Here is a 19,874-nt window from a genome sequence, read left to right as displayed (position 1 = left end):
ATTTGGACAATTGATTGATTGGTTTGATTGACTGATTGATTGATTGATTGATTGATTGATTGATTGATTGAATGAATGAATGAATTTGAACTATTTCATTCGTTCAGCGACGTAGAATAAGAGAATATTAAGTTGGCTATTCCAAAGTCTCGAATATTCGCACATCGCTACCCTTTACGCTTTCTCTGTTGTTTCAGGCAGCGCTTGGGACCTGCACGTGTCAACGCAAGACATAAGTATACCACTGGGAAGCGAGGGAGGGTTCTTCATATACCTTGAGTTAGTACCGCTTTTCAGTTACCCGGATTTTCTTTTTCGTGTCGATTTTCTATCTTTGCTTGGCTCAGTTCTGCTTCTTCAAAAGAAGAAGTGAGCTGCATAAGCTCGAGTTGTAGGTTTTGTCCAGAAGTAATAGCGTGACTTGCAGAAACGCGGTTCAAGTTCAGAACAATTGTCTGCGTAAGGACGCATAAGCAAAGAATGAACACTTGTAACGTGTGCACCCTGAAGCGACAGCATGTAGCAAGTGTTCCATAAATTTACAGAGCTCTTTCGCCACGGTACTGCGTCATTCCACGGTGCCCGCGGTTTGTGCAAGCGCTTGCAAGTTTGGGGATTGCAAGCTGCTGGCTCCATGCAGCAGTCTAAGGGCTCCTACAGAAAGTTATTATCCCTAGAGAAAAATCGCATATGTATCTGTCATACTTGTTGCGTATATCTTATTAAATATGTGTAGGGCTCTTTGTTTTCGAGTTCCATTTTTTTTTTCGCAATTAGGGGGTGTGTGTGTGGGGAGAGGTGGTAATGATTAGGGCGATATTTTTTATAGTTAAAATTCTAGAGCAAATCGGTTTATTCCGTAAAAAAGTTCTACAATTCAGGCTTTTTCCTGTAATTTGGGGTCTGTACTGTTTTGAAATAAATAAGATTACTTTCGTACTATATCATCGCTCGTTTCTGTCTGGGATGTAAAATCATCGTTTTTTTTCCCTCATTATTTTCTAAACAATACGGAAATGGCAGGTTCCTCTAAAATATGATATCTTTTTGATCGCATTTATTACTACGATTTCGTCGCCTGCATCACTGCCTCTCGCGCAGCACCTCCGATTCCGTGCGAAATCTGGCTGCCTTTGAACACTGCGGAAACATTCATTACCGTAGCGACCATTTTTAACGCACCAGAGTCTTGAATGAGGACTTTGTTAGTGTGCTGATACAATGGCGCCAATAATTAGGACGTCAGTAGCCCTGTTGCGGCCTCTCGTTTCCAGAACGTACTTCATACATCATCAAATACACCATCGGTTAACTGAAAAGGCCCCTCTGGAATTAGCCCAAGGTATCCAGTAATTTTCTTACGTGGTATTCAGCCGTGTGCACTGGAAAAATTCGATCTCTTGAAAGCGCATTCGACCTCCCAGAACTGAAATTTAAAAGGGGTATTGAAAACCTGTTCACAGTGCTGGCATCTATTGCCTGAAAAGATGTTTGCTGCTGTTTATTTTTTACTTCTGGACACATTTGTTCCGTGTGTGAAAAGTTACCTCTCTGTTTGTACTTCATATTTTTTTGTTTTTATTTCGTTTACTACAACGTGGCCAACATCTCTGTGTTTTGTTGTTTGAGAACAGTAAATGCATGTACACAACGTCGACGTTCTTACTTCTGCTCTCCTCGTCTGTTACAATCTTGTAGGCTATTTCTTTTTCTCTGTTGGCGCCTAAAATAAGAAATCGCTTAAATCTTGCCTTACGAAGTTGTAAAATTGCGTGCAGCAAACTCCTGCATGGGCGGAAGCCCTGGCCTCGTCGGGCAGTCTCTTGTGTCGATCTTTTTCGCCTGAAGCAACACCCATCACCTTTCATGATGCAACTCTCAGCCTGAATCTGTACTGGTTTGTAAAGCCACTCAGAATCTTGGCAGAGGAATATATGCATGTATACAAGTTTTCAGGTTCTGTTGTTTTAGTGCGCCAGCACTTATGGCGGCAATTCCCCGCAGTTAGCCGTTGTGTGTTTGTCTGAAGCCAGTTTTGTGGCAGGCTGCTCACCTGTGCAACGTGTCAGGCGGCAGCTCATTTAATCGCCAGAGGCTGCTCGGGAGAAGCAACCTGGATACCAACCCAGCCCAAGTCCCACAGATGGCAGCACCTGCCATAGAAGGGCTGTGGCGCATCGCTTGATCACTGCGCCAGGAGTGGTAGGAAGAATCCCAGGAATGTATGAATGTCGACAATGACTAATTCCACGTATACGGACATTAACCCGTTATGGCTATCCGAACAGCTGCCATTCGTGAACACTCCTTCTGAACACCGGAACCGGAGTGAAAACCAGACAGCTAGCGCACATAATTCGCATTTTTGGCCTAACTACGCCAAGTGACCATAATTTTTGTTTTTTTTGTTTTTGTTTTTGCTTATAACAGTGCGCGGGGCCTTGAAAACCACAGAGCGGGTAAAGATATGCTGAAGTACAGTCGTGGTCAAAAGTCTGTGGACCACGTGCTACTCAAACGAAGCCGATAGCTCTACTATTGTCCTGCGGCTGGAGATCACAGTTGTGGAGATGAAAGAATCAAATTTACCTTTTCACCTCTACTGGTCTCCAGCCGCTCAGTAACAGCAGAGCTATCGGCTTCGCGTAACCTGTGGTCCAGAGACTTTTGACCCTGATTGTACATATTAAATAATTGATCGTAGAGATTCAAACAAAACCATTCGGCAAAACGTGTCTGCTTGTGGATTGACGTGATACAAAAAAAAAGAGATCCTACTAAGTCAAAGACTCTCGTAAAGAACCCAAGTTTTCGAAGACAGCTGCTCAGCTTATTCAGGGACGACAACGGGCAGGGCGGGGATAATTACCGAAAAAGAGAGTTGCCTGAGTGCCCGCACGTTCAGCGGGCAGAGAACAGTTGCCCTGGAACGCTCCCTCCAGCCTACGTTCATAGCTTTAAGATCAAGAGTCTGCTAGAAGCAGGAATTCCGTCGTGCGCGTTTTTTAAACCTAGCCGCGCACTGCATGTTCACACCCTGATGAAGTTGTAGAGATGACGACGAAACTTTTGGTACCGCCTTGCGAGAGTATTCGATTTAGTAGGCGCATTTTCCCTCCTTCCTTTTCTTCTCTTTATTTTTTGTTGCACCGACATTTTCCCCTGGAATTCAGGTTTCGGTTTCCGCACGCTCTCTCGTCAAAGAGCAGCTCAAAAGTCACATGCACTCACAAAACACTGGCGCTTCCTCGGCTGTGTCCAAAGTGCCAAAGAACGCAGAACTGCTAGTGCTATTGTTCTGCGGCACCAATATGGTACCGTCAAGAGCAATGGTGGTACGATGACTTTTCTCGTTCCAAAGGACATTGCGCACCGTTGTCACTAGAAGAAAACAGAACCTTGAAACGCGCAGTTGCCATTGTACGTTATCGTGACGCGAGCAGATTTTGCTAGAGAATCACCGCCCTTTCAGCCAGTCGCCCAACGAGAGCTTGTGGGCTCAAGCGTCCGTGCTGGAAGGTGACCGGGTGGTCTCCCTGCACGGACCGCGGCGGTTGCCCGTGAATGGAACCGAGCACACCTGGGTCAACGTGTCCGCCATCGGAGCTGGCCATGCCACCGTCCAGATGAATACATCCCTGCCCTTCGTCAGGTACGGCGCCTTTGCCTTTGGCCGTGCTTTCCTGAGCCCTCTGTGCGCCACGCGCTTTTGCGGAGTGCATGCCGACAGCACTCTTGTGCATCGTGGTGGGCACGGACGGAAGCCACTGTTCTCAACTTCATCTTTCATTACCAGGAATTCGAGACAGAAAAGCTCTCCTGTTGTCTTATACGACTCAGTAACGAAGTGGGAAATGTCCCCCCAAAGCATGGCCGCCACTCAATGGAGTCGACCGATTCTCATGACGTCGGGGTTAAACGCTCTAGACCTACTAGCGTACGTGACATCGCGGAAGGTGGCGGATGAAAGGGGGTTAGCTATGCCCTAATTAGATAAACCGCGGGGTCATGAAAATCTGTCGATGCCATTGTCTGGAGGGCCTCCTTCGAGTGCATTTGTCGCTTCGTTCTTGAGTTGTATTCGACTATAGTTACCTTCTCTGCCACCACGTGGAGCATGGCTTTGAACATTTAAAAATAGGGCCTTGACATCATTCGTGACGTAAGAAAGAAAGAAAACCGTAGGCGAAGGCCACTAAGCTCTTCAGCGCTGGCTGGACACGTTCCGAAATTCCTGGTAATGTTCGCTATCTATGTTATTATTTTATAGACAACCATCCTACTGTTCATCATCATTGCAGGACATAACACTGGCATCATATGCCGTTTTCATTTTCAAAATAAAGCGCTTAGTGCATTATATTTGCTCACAGAGATCAGCCATATTTTTTAATTAGAGCAATCCAAATATTCTGCCATTAGATATTCAAATCGACCATAAATTAGCAGTATCTGCATGTCGCTTCGATCAAGACGAGATCATCTTTGTCCGATTTTATCCAAGCACAAAAACACATCGTCTTAACATTATAATTTACTCTTATCATAAGCTCGTAGCAATAGTTACCGAAAATAGTGTTCTTTTTTGTTGTTTTGATTTTAAACTGACTAGTGACTCATTGAAACCTACCACATCCCAGCAAACAGACGTTTAGGCAGACTCGGATACCAACCGCAAGAAAAAATTTCTCTTTCCCCCCTCTCTCCGTCTGTCATGGAAGAAGCATTTAGTATCTTTTTTTTATATATAGGCAATACTACTCATTCTGTTTATGCTTCATTGTGTTGAATCCTTTACAAGGCGCAAGCTTCGTGCATGTCTCATATGCATACAAATCGCAAAATTGCGATCAGAATGACTCTGGGAACTGTACAGCATCACTTTCAAGCCGTTTCGACTACTCGTTTTGTAGAAAAAAAGGGTACACAATTGTACCAATAACTTCGCAAAGAGACCTCGAATATGTACGTACGTATCCTAACCTCAGACCTTTGTACGTATTAGACAACTTGTATTACGATTGTAATTGAATAATGCTTTGAGAAGCATCATTAGGCAGTTCACTAATAGAAAAAGCTTAAAAGCTCAACAGTTTCTTTAAACATCCTTATCCTGTCAAGATGGCTCTCGTCGAATTGCACAGCCGCGCTTGTAAACAAACACACAACATAAAAAAGATCCGTCTGCAAGTAAAAACACTAAATGGCTTGTTTCATAGTTCGGCAGTCTACCGCACGCAAAAAAATATGGTACGCATTGGCGCATCGTTTTCCGTTTGCCGGCACTTGAACTGAGTGGGACGCATGTGTCTCGCTGCTGCGCAAAAGCATATTTGTTCTCGCAACGTTGAGCCCAGTGCCAGTGAGTTCATTTCTGTCCTGTCTCGCACTGCACTATACAAGGTGCTTCCACGAAGTTTGCCAGTAATATTTAAAAATAGGTTTCTTGATATATAACATGGCATCTTCCTCAAAGTAAAGCAAGTGATGGCACGTCAAAAAAGAGGTGAATCAACCAGCAACAGTCTTAATTATAACACTTACGTTCACAAGTTTTGCAGTTAAGTGCCTGGTTGTAATTAGGTATTTGTAGCTGTGCGTTAACAGTAGCCATATGTTTTTGTTTTCGATAAAGCAATTCTTAATTCTCATCACTGCGCCACAATGTACTGTGGCCTTCCCGGCACGTTGGGCGCGCGTGGCCACGCTCCCAAGCAAACGTCACTGGACGGCGCACTTGTCGCGTGACCCTTTTTCTCACACCCAGGCTACTCTACTTGGGGTGTGAGTTTGCAGCGAGTGCGATCGCGTTCATGCCTCTAGCAACGCCGCCCGCTGAGGGCGATGTGTCCCACACTTCGCTGTTCGCAGGACGTCCGATGCTTTCGTCCACGTGGAGGTGTTCAAGGTAGCCTGGTTAGAGACCTTGAGCGACGTCGTCGGCTGGATCTACTTCGTGGCATGGTCCATCTCCTTCTACCCGCAGATCTACCTCAACTGGAAACTCAAGTGGTGAGCGCTTCTAGAAATTTATCACACTAGCGCGTGTTGGACGGGAAATACAGTTCCGGCCTCTTTGTGAGGAATCGTGCCCTTGGGAAAGCAATGTGTCAAGCGAAGCCGCTTCTCGCCTTTCTTTTACTAGCAGCTGTTAGTTATGAGGACTTCAGCTGGAGCAGGAAAGTCGGTCGTCTGAAGCTTCCGCAGGGAAGGGGAATGCCATGAATTGATTTGACGGGCTGCACAAGGTCGCTCAATATTAAAGGGAACACGGGAGTGCGTGGCCGCAGCACTTCGTGAAGCGCTACCTCCATGATCCGGCGAGAATCGGTGGCAAAGGCACATGTACATTAATCACGACCGGCTGCTCTTTGCGCGCATGCGCCTTGTGCCACCCATGCTCGCCGGTTTCCGGCGCCAGCGCTTCGCGAAGTGCCGAGGCCACGCGCTCTGGTGTTCGCTATCATATTGAGCTACCCTGCACACGATGGCAAAAACTCGCAGCACTGTTGCGAGTCTGTAATGCGATTGTTTGAGCGTTAGCTGTGGTACGAAAGCAAATAACTTTTCAAAAACGGGCCGTGCTGCCACTGGCCCCGCGCGCTACCAAGTTATGTGATGCGGACGGCGCCGACAACGGTGAAGAACTGAGGAACGAGTTAAGTGGAGCTAACGCTCTGAAATCCAAGATGCAGAACGATAGCAAAGCTACAAATAAGGCTAGTTGTACATCTTGAATGTATCAGGCCTTGTTCGCCATAGCGCCCAAGTACAGCGTGCCTGATACATTAAATGTGATGAACGACACTGCCACACAGACCGCAAGTCATATTCAGTAATAATAATAATTGGTTTTTGGGGGGAAAGGAAGTGGCGCAGTATCTGTCTCATATATCGTTGGACACCTGAACCGCGCCGTATGGGAAGGGATAAGGGAGGGAGTGAAAGAAGAAAGGAAGAAATAGGTGCCGTAGTGGAGGGCTCCGGATTAATTTCGACCACCTGGGGATCTTTAACGTGCACTGACATCGCACAGCACACGGGCGCCATAGCGTTTTTCCTCCATAAAAACGCAGCCGCCGCGGTCGGGTTCGATTCAGTCAGTGACAGAAAAAGCAACGTAACAGACGAGGGCAAAGGAATGGACAACGCAAGCGCTGATTTGCCACTTCGTTCGTCCTCCTCTTTTATGCTGATTTTGCCATTGCTGCAAACGAACCAACTGGCCCAGATTATACAACATTAGTGAGCTTATGTTGAGTTTCCATGATACAAGAATGTTGCTCATGGAAAAAATACGAGAAAACGGGTGGGGTACGACACGTAACGCCCTCTAAAAGCCTAGGAAGACACCTAGCTAGAAGCCGCCCTGTGGGAAAGAGAAAATATGTTATCTGGGAACTTAGGTTTTCAGGAGTGCGCACGAGTGCATGGAGACTCGGACTTTAATCGTTCAATAAGACTAGCTGGGTTGAACACCTGTCATAAAGTACCCCCGAGATATCAGGGAGAATAATGGGCAAACGCAGTGTGTTTTAGAGTGGTCACTTTTGGCCTGTTGCGACGCGCAAGTTGTTATGGACGGTTCGGGCACAGGCAAGAGTCAGCGGGGGAATAAACGTTTGTTGATAGCAAGTATAGAGTCAAAGTAAAATCTACGCGAACATGCCTGCCATGACGTCAGTCAGCGTTCGCTTGTGGCGCTCGATCAAATAGAGTTACCGTATAGGTGCCTAGAATAGCGCGTACAGGTCCGCCGGGTTGCTGCAGAAAGCATCCAAGTTATGCGGTAAAACCGCACTTCGCGTTTGCAGAAGACTATATACGACGCAACTCAGGGGAGGAAATCATCGAGCGATTATCTTCGTTTATTGCACTCCCCATATTATACTGTGGACACGGCTGATTTATATGGTTATACCGAGTAAAAGGCTCGGAAAGCTTGTCTCGTTCTGCGGCTTCGCCGCATAACTTGGATGCTTTCTGCGGCAACTCGGCAGACCTACGCGCAACTCTAGGTTCTTATACAGTGACTCTAGTCCATGGCATTGCGCGGCTGCGCTCACGTGCAAACGGTCCCCCTCGCACTGCGCAGCGTCGAGGGGCTGAGCTTCGACTTCGTGGGACTCAACCTGACCGGGTTCCTGGCCTACTCGTTCTTCAACCTGGGCGTGTTCTTCAGCCCCGTCGTCCAGGTAAGCGCTTCCCACTCAACGACAACCGCTCGGGGCGGACGCCTTTCGCGGCTCTGAAAGAGGCTCTGAAGTCGGTCCTATATATATGGTAACAATGCATGGCAACGAATGTTTTATTCGGTTCAGTCAAACAATATATAAATATGCAGCCACGCGGGCATGCGCAAGTTTAGTAGCAGGAACCCCCCCCCCCCTTTTTTTTATTGCTTAAATGCCCGGATGGGATCCTGGCGTGCACTTTTCCTCTTAACGAATAATGACGATTTTCCAACTACCAAGTTGTTTTACTGACCTCCGTTAATTGTTAGAAAGAACGTTCAGAGTATGGTGGTTTGGGGCAGTTCTTTTTTAGAGTATTGCTTTCATAAAAGCACGGAAAGCACAAGAAATATGAGAGAAAAGAAATAGGGTATCCCTGGTGGTGCTGTCGCAAACGGCCGGGTCAATAAAGGCGCCTGTATACACCATCATGCCTGACGCGTGGCTCGAAGCACAAATCCGCATACCCGCCGTGGTGGCTTAGTGGTTAGAGCGTTTGGCTGTAGCGGCCAAGGTTGCGGGATGGGATCCCAACCGCGGTGGCCGCGCTTAGGTGGAAACGACAAGCAAAAACGCCCGTGTGCTGTGAGATGTCAGGGCATGGCAAATAATGCCAGGTGGCCGAAAAGCCTTGCACTACGGCGATGTACAATGTAATGTAGTGTACTTTAATTTACTGTCTAAGAAAAAAAATACAGTTGTTAACGCTGTACAAACGGCCAGATAATTCTGAGGGGCACAGTAATTGCGAATACTCTGGAGAGATCTCAGGATTTTAGTCCGTGGTATTTTATAGCTATATAGACAGCGATTATGTCCTCACCGCACCCCCTTACAAAGGTTAACCTGCAAAAATAATACCCGCACCTTGAAACTACAAAGCACGCATTGCAGGAGTGTAACTAAAAAAGTTTTGGTTTTTCGCAGCGGAATAGCTACCAACAACAGCAGCTAGTACTTATGACATTGCTATGAATTGCACTTACCACAACAAAGGCATTGAGGATGACTGGCCCGGAGCAGGGTCGAGACGTGTGAGCTGTCCGAACACTTTCTCGAGCAGTGTGAGCAGAGGAGGCAGCTCTGCCACACACTGCCGCACTCGACTGGAGCTAAGTCCTATTCCCACCGTCGACAAACAGCATCTCGGTGCGCATGCTGGCCGCGTTGTGTTCGGTCTTGTAGCTCAGAAGGGCCGCATCGCTGGCCGAAACAATGCGATACGATGCACCAAGCGGCCAAATCAGCGAAAGGCTGTCTGTGACAGATGACTGCGCAAGTAGCAGGAAAATTGGACCGTTCTTGCGAATGTACAGTGCGCGCGGCACACTTATTGTGGGTAGCTGCTTCGGCAACTTTCGAATATTAGCCTGCTTTTCGATCGTTTCTCACTAGCCTCACTCATTACAAGGCACTTAAAGAAAAAAATTCATTGATAGGGTCGAAATATTTAGGTATTTCGCTTACTTCTAATAAACGGGGAGATTTTACAGTAACGTCATCGATATCATGACTTTGTGTAGGACACAGGATCGGCCCTAGATAAGCAACAACGTTGTGCATGCAATCAAGCCAATGCACGGAGGCAGTTGCGACCGTTCAGAGTAGGCACACCCATGCTTCTTCTTTGGCGAACAGGCGGAGTACCGTGCCTTGCACCCGACCGGCGTGATCCCGGTGGAGCTGAACGACATAGTGTTCGGCCTGCACGCCGCCCTGGCCACCTTCATCACGGCCGTGCAGTGCTGCATCTACGAGGTACGCAGTCCCGTCGCTATTCCTACCGCTGTTGCGGCTTTGCGTGTATGACGGCAAGCTACAGCGCTGGCTGATGATGATGATGACAGTGACGATGATGATGACGATGCTTTCCCGTCGGGTGGCACTTTGCCTTGAGACTACTTGCGCAGAGTTCTCAGTGCTTTTGGGATCTCGTGAGGGAAGCAGGGGTGTCGCGTGAATGCGAACTTGAAACGCAACTCAGGGGCTTTCTTTACCATTTTGAATTCACAATCGCATTGCATACCTTTCTTCGGTGCAATGATTTAACTTTCAAAATAATAAGTACGAGTATTTGAAAACAGCAAAAGACAGGCATCCGGAGCTTGAACTGGGCTTCGCCGCTTAAAATATATTCGCGCAAGAATAAGATGCTAAATGTCTCCGAAATTTGGCATCGATGCTGTATATAGTCAGTAAACTTTTCTATAGTAAACTTTCTAAAGCGTCAACTGAACCCAAAACAAAAAAAAAAATGCCTGAGTTGACCTTTAACGCTTGGTCTTGGTGCACGTTGGCTCACGGGTTGCTATATACGGAGAGCTCTGTTTTTCCTACCAGCTCTTTTCCGTAGTTGACACTGAAGATCCACGTTTCTATTGGCTCATGTGCTTTTTTTTTTGTTGGACTTTCGTTCTCCACTTGTGTCAATTTTTATGTAATGGTGCTTCGACTCGGAAACACTCGAAACGTGGAATAATTGCTAATCCCACTTTGCTGTTGAGAACAAGCACCAGCAATTAATTTTAAAAAAAAGCACGTGTCTGAGCAAGAATTGAGAACTAGAAACACGAATTTAATGACGAAATCCCCCAACTCCGTTGCCCAAAGTTCTGGCGACACATGTAAGTCCGCAGTTAGGGCTTTAAAAGGCCATTAAATGCACATATATAAAGGTATTGGGTCTACGTTCAAAAAATGGCGCCACATATCAGAAAGATCGGGCTGTAGCTGAACTAATAAAAGCGATTTTTTTTAATCTTTTCAGTGTTTACCTCAAACACCATGAGAGAGATATACTTGCGGTGTGTGCTTGTGTGTTGTACAGCAAGGTGGACATTACGTACCTGATAGTGCTCGATTAAGACACGGGTAACAGACCTAAATATGTTTTTGAAGTTTTTTTAATTTTTGGTTTTAGGGCGCAAAATTATATTCCGAAATCGGAGTCAGCAACATAGAAGGCGATCCCATATTTTATATTTTCTGAATCGCCATTGTAGTTGGAAATATCGAGCGTCAGAAATACGCTTTTCAAACCTGGTTGAGTTGCCTTTCCCGCGTTACTCTCATAGAATGGCGTCGCTGCGCGGGGTATTGTCACCAAAACGTTAATTACTTCTGCGTCATAAAATGCACAAACATTGTTCGTGTTTGCAAGATTAGAAATGCGAGCGACGCCATTTTATCGATGCGCAACGCGGGAAAGCCAACTCGATTAGCTTTCAAAGGCACATTTTTAGCCTTAGAAATGCACAACCACAATTCTAATTCAGAAAACTTTTAAGCTGGGCTGGCCTTCGTTGTTGGCAACCTTTAACTTCGCAGTTTAATCTATACCCATAAATTAAAGATTGATTTTTTTTAAATTTTAGTTATCTAATCGTCTTTTAATCAAATCCTGACTGCCTTGCTGTTCGATGCGAAAACCGTACCGACTTATAGCTCACTGTTTAAAAACTATAACAATTTTTAAAAATCACCTGGTATAAAAAGCACGCAGTATAAATAAAAAGCGCGTCTGTTCCTGCGCATGTCCTGTGGTTCCTGCATTTTACACGGCCTTTTCTTTAAAATGGCCTTTTCAGCACTATGGAATTGTCTGCTTTTTGCATGCCCATCATGCAAGTAGTGTGTATAGACCCACAGTTAGCGTCCGTTCAGGTAAAAATCCGGCGAAACAACCTGCGCCACCGTCGTAAGCTCTTCTAAAGATTTTGGGCTGTTGCCCCTGCGTACAGAATGGGCCCGGCCAGAGAAAAAATGGTAGGGTTTTAACGTAGTTAAGCCGAGTAACACGTGCGAAAGCACTTGAGGCAGCGCCCCCTCAAAAGGCAACAGCCGCGGGATATTGGCCAACAAATGTTTGTTCGTTTCTTTCTTTTTTTTTCTGCGGCGGCGCTGTATGGTGGAGCCTTTGCCCGTAATGCGAGCAGCTGGCGTCGGGAGATAAGCCACCACTCCCTTCAATTTGCGCCACTAGTTGCGACGAGTAGCCGAAGAGAGGTGCCCAGTGGAACGCAATGTGAAAGCAGCCATGTGATTAGCAGTGAAATCGAGGAGGCGATCGCATAGATCACCGCCCTCGGGAGCCACCCGTCTGTCCTGGCTCTTAGCACGTCTCCCAGTCGAGGTCTTTCGCGCCGTTTTTGTAAGACCCTCTCCTTCGACGCACCAGTGAAGACCCGTCTAGACAGATGCCCAATCAAGACCCGTCTAGACAGATGCCCAATCAAGTGTTCTGTCGTCTGCAGCACCGGGACCAGAGGGTCTCCCTGCCGGCTCGCCTCCTGCTGGGCTTCGTCTGGGCGGGCGCCGCAATCTTCGGCGTGGTGACTCTGGCCGCGGGCCGCCACTGGTCCAGCCCGTGGCTCATCTACCTGTACTACTTCTCCTACTGCAAGCTCGTCATCACGCTGACCAAGTACATGCCCCAGGTACGCTCTGAGAAAGCTGTTTGCGTCACGTAATTGGCTTGAGCGAAGCGAGGTGCAGGCAACCCTTGTCAGCCAGGCAGTTTGAAAGGGCACTGTCCTGCTCTTTGCAATCGCTTACTTTCGGCGGTAAGCGGGTCGGTGGATAAAAGATGGAGGTGGGGTACCCAGACAGGATGCTAGTAAACTGTAAACTGTCCTAGGAAGCAAAATATGCCACTAAGAAACGTCTCAGCTTCAGAGTCTACCCTCTAAACACAAATGCGCCTGTAAGGGGGGTAAAAAGGAAGTAAGCTATCTTTTAGCGCACTCACTTTTATAAAAAGGGAGCGCACTAGATGACAATTTACTCCCTCTTTAGTCCTTTCTGTTTAGAGTGTACAACCCCTGAGCTAAGTTATTGGCTATGGATGGATGGATAGAAGATAGGAGCATCCCCTTTTAAACGGGGTGGTGGCAGTTGCCACCGTACTCGGCTTTATTTAAATATATTTTCATTTAACTGATTCTATTTAACCTCCTCGTCGCACACTGCCCGCCGCGAGCGCGCTGTGCCCACGTGCCCAGTAATAATAACAATTGGTTTTGGGGGAAATGAAATGGCGCAGTATCTGTCTCACATACCGGCGGACACCTCAACCGCGCCGTAAGGGAAGGGATGAAGGAGGGAGTGAAAGAAGTTTTCGTTTTCGCGGCGTGGTCCCATGGTTGCGACAGTTTGGTTGTACATTTGCTGTGCTTGAAATTGCAACTTCCAGCTGGCTTCAAAAGGCCGAGCACTGGGCAGCAAAAGCGCGAACATTTTTCGCATGACCAGAAGGCGGCCTTCGTCAGGATTGTTGCATCGAGGGCGAAAAGTAACCTTCGGTCACGCGCCTGCGTCTTCCACAAGTCACTGCTGTTATGCAGTGAAGTGCTAAGGCTGGAGTGCTCGTTCGTAGTGCGGAGAAGCCGACCAGAACGGGTAGTCTAAACGAAATTGTCACCATGCACCCACTTGTACGGCGGCCTGTTTCGGCTTCAGCGCCTGGAAAACGGGTCTCAATATTCTGAACACGCTACTCCCTGTCCTGTACGACAGCATTCTTTCAATACCCTTTTTCTCGACGCCGAAGCCTTTGCGGGCCGCTGTAAAGGAGGCCGCGTGTTAACAAGGCTGGCATGTTCGGCTGGTGTACGCGTATTCGGTCACATGTTGGATGCTCGGCGCGGGGGTTGAAGACTTCTGCAATGCGCATCGGTTGCTCACTAGACGCCTGCAACGCCGTCCTCGGCAGGTGAGTCCGTTGGCACGGGACAGTTGCTACCAAGGTCGCGTACGGCTGTATCGAAGCAAGGGCTATAACCAAGAAAGCGCGGAGCCCCTTCGACTTCATTATATCTAGAGATTGGACTTTTTGGTTTAAACCGAAAGGAAAAATAGAAAAGTTCGCCTAACTCCATTCTCGAATAACCGAAAAAGGTTCGTATCTTTGACATGCACGCCGCACCCAGCTGATATTGGGCAGCAGCTATATTAAGGAACGAAAGAAAATTAACAACTTGCCGAAGCCTGGGAAGAAGTGGTAAGACGGTGTGCAGTTGGTTTAAATACCGCGGTTGTGCGCTTTGAGGTAGCGCTTCGCTGCCTCACACGCCTCTGCAGACTGGGAAGGTCCACCTCGTCCCCAGGCGTCGTCTGCTAGCGTAGTGCCGTTGACTGTAATCACTCGATTAGGACAGTTACCGGCTTAAAGTTTCTCCCCGCCATACACAGGCACTGGAAACCTTGCGTAAACGTCACGAAAAAGTATCGTGCTCTGGCTACCACGACGGTTTAGCATCAATTCAGTCGCTCTCGTAAACACACATATCACGTGATGCCTCGCTTTATTGCTCAGCCTAATGCAACAACTCTCGGCGATAACAAGTCTACCCTGCGTGTAGAAATCAACTTCCACTTGCGTTCTTGGGCGCCTTACGGTTCCGTCACTTAACTTACGTTAATTTTTATTGGCCATGGCATTTCTTTCTGCAAGAACAGTTTACCAGTAATTAGCCACCATTTGTGCGATAATTACTGGTAAATCGAATGCACATGTTGACAAAATAGCCAAGGTAAATTCTAAGTGACTTTTGACCGCAAGGGAATACAAATTTATATCACTGAAGAAAAAAATGGCAACTGATCTATAGAAAACAGTATTCGTCGAGAGAAAAAAAAAAACTGCATTCTGAAATAAACGCCGGAAAAAGTCCGCCGAGTTTTCAAAAATATAAATCGAAAAGTCCAATCCCTAGTTATAACGAGGCTTAAGTGTACTACAATAACAGGGCTTTGCAAGCAATATTGCAAGGAGGAAGCGGAAAAATTTATAGTCCATCTCGTCATCGAGGATAAGCTCAAGAGAGAAGTCCATTGCAGGAAAAGCGTACCGCATTCTCGGTGGCTAAGGCGCTCGTCTACTAAGCCTGAAGAACCAGGTTCGAACCGACCGCTGCGGCCGCGTTTCGATGGAGGCGAAACGCTAAAGGCGCCCGTGTGCTGTGCGATGTCAGTGCACGTTAAAGATCCCCAGGTGGACGAAATTATTCCGGAGCCCTCCACTAGGGCACCTCTTTCTTCCTTTCTTATTTCCTACCTCCTTTATTCCTTCCCTTACGGCGTGGTTCAGGTGTTCCCCGATATAATGAGACAGTTACTGCGTTATTTGCTTTCCTCAAAAGCCAATTTTCATTCTCGGACGGCTTGCTTACGTGGTGTGGGCCACATCCTATTGTGGGCCACACCCTTTGGCTGCCTGTGGGAGTGAACTGTTCATCTTTAGGGACTTTTCCCTATAGATGGCACAGCTCCCAATGGGTTGCGCCCGTTCTTGCCAGCTTAGCGTTTTTTAGTGCTCCGTTCGGCGTCTCGCTGCAATTATGCTGCTGCGTATACGTTTGTCGCGTGTGCCTTTACGCAGGCGTATCTCAACTTCAAGAGGAAATCTACGTCTGGCTGGAGCATCGGGAACATCCTGCTCGACTTCACCGGCGGAACCTTAAGCTTTGTCCAAATGTGCTTAATCGCCTACAATTACAGTGAGTGTGTCATCGACTCGTTTATTAACCAAGTGCATGCCGTTCATTAATGTGACGCGCTGACCGGCATAATCCTCGAAAGTAATTGTGCCTTCTATGTCAGGATAACAATATTTACGACCATCGTTCCAATACTTTTGACCTTTGTGAGGAGGCAATAGTTTTGCATTTATTTCTACTGGTTGCCACAAAATTTTCGTTGAGTGCACTGGAAATAAAACGGGACAGTTTTCTTTTTTCTTCGGGCAAAGCCCTAACCATGTGCTCACAGATGAAAGGAAGCGTGAAAGTTTAGAAAGAAAGTTGGTTTTCTGTTGTTGAGTTTGCGAGGCCATTCGATGGGCATGTGTTGCTGCCGTGGGCTCCATACTCAATGGATGGAAGCTGTTCCGTTGAAAGGTGCTAGCTCAGCGAACATGCTTGAAGCATTATAGTACGTACGCTCTTACCGTTGGAACATATCTTTCAGAGATATCTGCGGGAGGGATGCACGTTAGCTGCATTCTTAACTGGATCACCAGTTAGCCGTACCCTTACCCTATAGTTGTTTCCTTTGACGACTGTGTCAAAGCCAGGGCCCACATCGACGCCATAGAGCATGCTGGCGCGGTCGGTCTGAGAGGCATGGAGAGTTCAGCGCTGTCACGCGCTGCATTTGGTTGCTCTCCTCATAACGCTGGCCTACAAGGTATAGGGTTTAAATAAAGGGAGTAAAAATGTTTCCCCCACTTAACCGCGGCTGACAGCTCAGAACCGCCAGGACGAAAATAAATTAAATAGGACAGTTCTTATAAAATATAGCCATGAAGCACAGGATCACAATGGTACAAAAAGTTCGCTAGTTATACAACGTTAGCTTATACCATCTTGTATATACTATGGTCATCAGTCAGGGCCAGTGACGCAGGGAGGTGATTGCACTCTGTGAGTATCAGGGGTCGACAAAAATGAAACGAAGCTTCTGTTCTGAAAGATTTTATTCCAAACTTGTGAGCGTGATCCATCTGAGATGATATGTGATGTGAGAGTGAAATAAATTCTTCGCGCAGGTAAGTATGTGGTGAAATATTTTAGGAAAAAGGCCGAGACGAAGTGTTCTGCGGCCAGATACGAAAAATGAAGGCTAGCTTTGATAGTAGTTATGCTTGCGTTTTTTTTTTTGTAGCTAGAGAGAATAAATCGAACAGATATATCTTGAACCATTTCTGGTGAACGATTTGAGTAGCCCATCTTGCACGATGGGACATGGACGACGTAGACTAGCAGACAGGACACACTGCTGACCTTCAACTTTAATGAAGCCAGACGAGGCGGAAATGTAAACATTGTCGCCACTGGGGAGCGCAGGCTAGTCACACGGCAAATAACGTGGAAATAATAGACAGTGATGAGGAAGTGTGCTTAGCCACACTTCCTCATTGCTTCCCATTACTTCCACATTATATATAGGTAGAATCTATATACAGACTCAGTAAGCACCAACGAGAAACGTGATAAACACGCAGAAAAACTAAATAGCTGAGAAGCGTCCAAAAGTTGAGGCTCAAGCCGCGTCCACAATCGCGGAGGTGCCGAGAAGAAACACGGCTAAGGTTAAGCACTAATTCAAAAGAAAAAACGAAAACATTAAAAATTTAAGCATCACCTCACGTGGTCGCGTAAAGACATTTTCACATGCTAGCGGAAACGCTCGCGATTTCTGTCGCCCAGCGCAAAAACTGGTTTCGAGTGGCTAGAGAGATGAGGTTCCATTAAGTCGGAAATAGACTATCGCACCGCGCCGCTTAATAATAATAATAATAATAATAATAATAATAATAATAATAATAATAATAATAATAATAATAATAATAATAATAATAATAATAATAATAATAATAATTGGTTTTTAGGGAAAGGAAACGGCGCAGTATCTGTTTCATATATTATTGGACACCTGAACCGCGCCGTAAGGGAAGGGATAAAGGAGGGAGTGAAAGAAGAAAAGAAAAAGAGGTGCCGTAGTGGAGGGCTCCGGAATAATTTCGACCACCTGGGGATCTTTAACGTGCACTGACATCGCACAGCACACGGGCGCCTTAGCGTTTTTCCTCCATAGCGCCGCTTGTCGCAAATTCGTTCTCTCGCTTGCGTGCGTACCCGCCGCGGTGGCTCAGTGGTTAGGGCGCTCGGCTACTGATCCGGAACTCCCGGGTTCGAACCCGACCGCGGCGGCTGCGTTTTTATGGAGGAAAAACGCTAAGGCGCCCGTGTGCTGTGCGATGTCAGTGCACGTTAAAGATCCCCAGGTGGTCGAAATTATATGCTCTATATATGCTCAATAGCTCCCCTACCCGCGTTCGTGTGCTCTCTTCTGTAACTCACGATGTGGTATTTCACTTATCGGGGTCATCTGGCATTATTCTATGGGACCACTACTGCTGGTCAACGCCGTCGCCGGGTTTCGTTGCAGATGAGCCATATAGTGCTTTCGCATTAATATTTACTGCATCTATTTTCCTTTTACGTGCCCCTCCTCACCCTCTCATTTTTGCCTGCGCAGACGACTGGACGTCGCTGTTCGGCAACGTGGTCAAAACGGGCCTCAGCTTCATCAGCATGGCGTTCGACGTGCTGTTCATCGTCCAGCACTACGTCCTCTACAGGCACAGCACCATGGAGGTGCTCGGGGACCAAGAGGCCTAGCGGCGCTTTTGTGTCGGGCATTCACGAGCGGAGCACCTGGCAGCGGCAAAGCCGCGCTGAAGTCATTTCCCCATGGATTACGCCTGCCTTTTTGCACCCACTATTCGCGAAGACCGACACTGGTACCACCGCACGCTGACGCGTTCTTACGCACAACACCACAGGGACTCCGCGATGGTTTCTCTGGTGTATGCAGGCCGTTTTCAACAGTCTTGCTAGTCCGCAGCCTCTCCTCAAACTGCAGTATGTGATGCTGGAGGGGATTATATTTCGCAGCAGGCGGCGAATGTCTCACTGCCCGTTTCCCACTTAACGCCTCCCGCCCTTCGTGAATAGCTTTAATTTATTCTTGAAATTGTGAAATAAAAATTGGCCGCCGCGAACGCAGCTTAGCTGTATTTCCTGGCTACGATCACGTTTTTATGGCTTGACTAGGAATCAGCCTGTGATGACGAGCAGCCAGTTGTAGCCGGGTTCACGGGAGAAGAAACAGTAGCGCCTTTGCCTCAGTCAAAGCAGAGCCGCGGAGGCATTTCTGACGGGCGTGCCTACTTCGGTGCGACGGATATTCGCGCAGTTCCGTTGGGTCCCAAATGCCCTTTCTGTACAATTTTTTAATCGCATCGTCGCTGCGAACGCGGCGATCGCGTAAAGAGCCGTGAGTGTTTCTGCAGGCCGTTCGTGGGCAGTGCCACAGGCGATACCTGGCCCCCTTTTTTGAAGGCACAACGGGCATGTGGAACTAAGCAAAGCCCACCACCGAGCTCCGCATCTGAGCAAAATTTAGGTCCGAAGGAGCCAGTGCGTTTCGTCAGTTGATGCATTTTATTTTATTATTATTATATTTCAAAATGCTGCAGGCCAACACTTTTGGCTTTTGCAAGAGATGCAATAGAAAACAAACAGAAGTGGCTAGCCAGACTGAAGACGGCAGTTCACGAACGACGTCACTGGCAGTTCAATAAAATTCATTACAACACTGAATCAGCGGAACGAATTTTGTTCAAGCGCGTCAATAAAACTGAAGCTTTTAAAAATTTCCGGCAATTTTTCCTGTCGCCATGAGCGAATACCATACCTGCCACATTACACGAGTCTAAACTCACTCTACAAGATGCGCACAATAAAACCACCAAGCAAATCACACATTTTGGAAGACCATGCGCACATAGACACCTACCTTTTCAACTTCTGGAACAAGCACCACCACATGATACAAAAGTGGAAAATTAATAAAACCGAACGATTGAGAGAATGTTTACTACTGCGTAATCGCAGATGCAGCGACAGCTGTTAAGGTATGTTTAATTGACGATATGCTGTGGTAGAGAATATGAAAGCAATTTGATATCTGTACACAGTCTAGAGCGCTCTTTTTAGCTTACCCCTCATACTCGTTTTTCGACTTCTCTCAAGTCCGCCGCTCTAGGCGCGCGGCGCCACTGGTGCATGCCTAGAG

The 19,874-nt window shown here is 47.2% G+C and overlaps 1 protein-coding gene across 1 annotated transcript in view; it reads left to right on the top strand.

The window, feature by feature from the left end:
* Positions 1 to 19,455, top strand: part of LOC144128569 (uncharacterized) — a 33,333-nt gene extending 13,878 nt beyond the window's left edge. Inside the window, exons 3-10 of the mRNA XM_077662063.1 lie at positions 198 to 279; positions 3,473 to 3,652; positions 5,872 to 6,012; positions 8,096 to 8,195; positions 9,873 to 9,992; positions 12,488 to 12,670; positions 15,613 to 15,730; positions 18,273 to 19,455. Coding sequence (XP_077518189.1) covers positions 198 to 279; positions 3,473 to 3,652; positions 5,872 to 6,012; positions 8,096 to 8,195; positions 9,873 to 9,992; positions 12,488 to 12,670; positions 15,613 to 15,730; positions 18,273 to 18,415 — 1,067 coding nt within the window. The 3' untranslated portion in view covers positions 18,416 to 19,455. The remainder of the gene's footprint in view (positions 1 to 197; positions 280 to 3,472; positions 3,653 to 5,871; positions 6,013 to 8,095; positions 8,196 to 9,872; positions 9,993 to 12,487; positions 12,671 to 15,612; positions 15,731 to 18,272) is intronic.
* Positions 19,456 to 19,874: the final 419 nt, after the last annotated feature.

Source organism: Amblyomma americanum, chromosome 4, assembly GCF_052857255.1.
Source record: "Amblyomma americanum isolate KBUSLIRL-KWMA chromosome 4, ASM5285725v1, whole genome shotgun sequence".
NCBI lineage: Eukaryota > Metazoa > Arthropoda > Arachnida > Ixodida > Ixodidae > Amblyomma > Amblyomma americanum.
This window is presented reverse-complemented; position numbering and strand designations above follow the sequence as displayed.